Here is a 1,693-nt window from a genome sequence, read left to right on the forward strand (position 1 = left end):
ACAACACCCATTCCAGCAGCACCTGAACCAACAATTAAAATCTTTTGTTTTGTTATATCTGAAAATGATTGACCAGTAGCTCTTAAACAATTTAAAACACCTGATAGAATAACACTTGCAGTTCCTTGAATATCATCATTGAAACATAAAATTCTATCACGATATTTTTGTAAGAGTGCATCTGCTTTATCACTTGAAAAATCTTCCCATTGAATTAATACATTTGGCCATCTTGAAACTATGGCATCTACCCATTCCTCAACAAGTTCATAATATTCAGGTCCTGTTAATCTCTTTTGTCTTAATCCTAAATATAATGGATCATTAAATAACTTTTCATTATTTGTACCAACATCCTATATTTTCATATATATTTGATTTCATATTATATTTGATTTCATATATATTATATTTGATTCATATATTTATCATATATATTTGATTCATATATTAATAGATTCATTAAGGTTAAATAATAAGAATATTAAATATTTTCATGTATATAAATCATTAAACATACCAATAAAACAGGTAAAACTCTACCTGGATTAATACCACCTGCAGCAACGTATAAAGATAATTTACCAATTGGAATACCATCACCATTAGCACCCAAATCACCTAAACCTAAAATTCTACCACCATCAGTTACAACTATAACATCAACTTCTTCAACTGGCCAATTATAAACCATTGATTTCATTTCACCTTTATCTAAAGCTGAAAAGAACATTCCTCTTGGTTTACGGAAAATATGTGAAAAGTTTTCACAAGCCTTTCCAACAGTTGGTGTATAAATAATTGGAGCTAATTCCTTAATATTATTTACAATAAAATAGTAAAATAAAGTCTCATTACGATCATGTAATTGTGTACAAAATTGATACTTTTCAATATCTGTTTGAATGGTACTAAATCTTTCTTTTAATCTCATTAATTGAGTATCTATATTTGAAACTGTTGGTGGAATTAACCCTCTAATACCTAATCTATCACGTTCTGTTTTACTAAATGATGTTCCCTTATTTAATAATCCATTATTCATTACATCAATACCACTCTTAATTGATAAAAATAATATATACAATAATAATATGATTGTATGATGATGAATAGTAAGATACATTATGATGATTGTAAGATGAATATTTTTAGAGAGAATATTAAACATACTTCATTAGTAAATATAACATCTTTAGAAAATGAATGATGAGATTGATAATCGGAATAAGAACAATGTTGAGTATTATTAATACAATTTCTAAGGGGGTTGGATGATGAATAACCCTTCTTAATTTTCTTAATATTTGAACCAATCTTTTGCATTTTTCTTTTTAATAAAAACAACAATCAAGTTTCAAAATAGAAATATGTAGTTTAGCAAAGTTTCATCAATAATCATGATCATAAGCAAATAATAATTCCGAATCACCACCCACACAAAAACAGTAAATATTCAATAAATAAACATGATAATGCACACTTACTCTTTTTTTTGTGTTGTTGATCTCCACTTGCATGATGGTGGTGAAGGCTTGGACATTTTTGAAACTCTTTTAAGGGAGAAAAATAGCGGACAAAATAGACGGGAACATTTATGGAAATTATTAGAGAAATGTTTCATCTAGCATCATACAAAGGCCTTGATGAAGGCTATTTGTGATACTTGTAATAGAGAAATATTAAATGTGGA

The 1,693-nt window shown here is 27.5% G+C and overlaps 1 protein-coding gene across 1 annotated transcript; it reads right to left on the minus strand.

Moving 5' to 3' along the window:
- Nucleotides 1-484: 484 nt before the first annotated feature.
- On the minus strand, nt 485-1,543 carry NAEGRDRAFT_74305 (uncharacterized protein; the record flags this gene model as incomplete). Its single annotated transcript, XM_002670746.1, has 3 exons — nt 485-1,060; nt 1,174-1,330; nt 1,488-1,543. The coding sequence occupies 3 exons, from the start codon at nt 1,541-1,543 to the stop codon at nt 485-487; spliced, it is 789 nt and encodes a 262-aa protein (XP_002670792.1).
- Between the last annotated feature and the right edge of the window lie 150 nt (nt 1,544-1,693).

The sequence above is a fragment of the Naegleria gruberi genome (genome assembly GCF_000004985.1).
Source record: "Naegleria gruberi genomic scaffold NAEGRscaffold_68, whole genome shotgun sequence".
Classification (NCBI taxonomy): Eukaryota; Heterolobosea; class Eutetramitea; order Acrasida; family Naegleriidae; genus Naegleria; species Naegleria gruberi.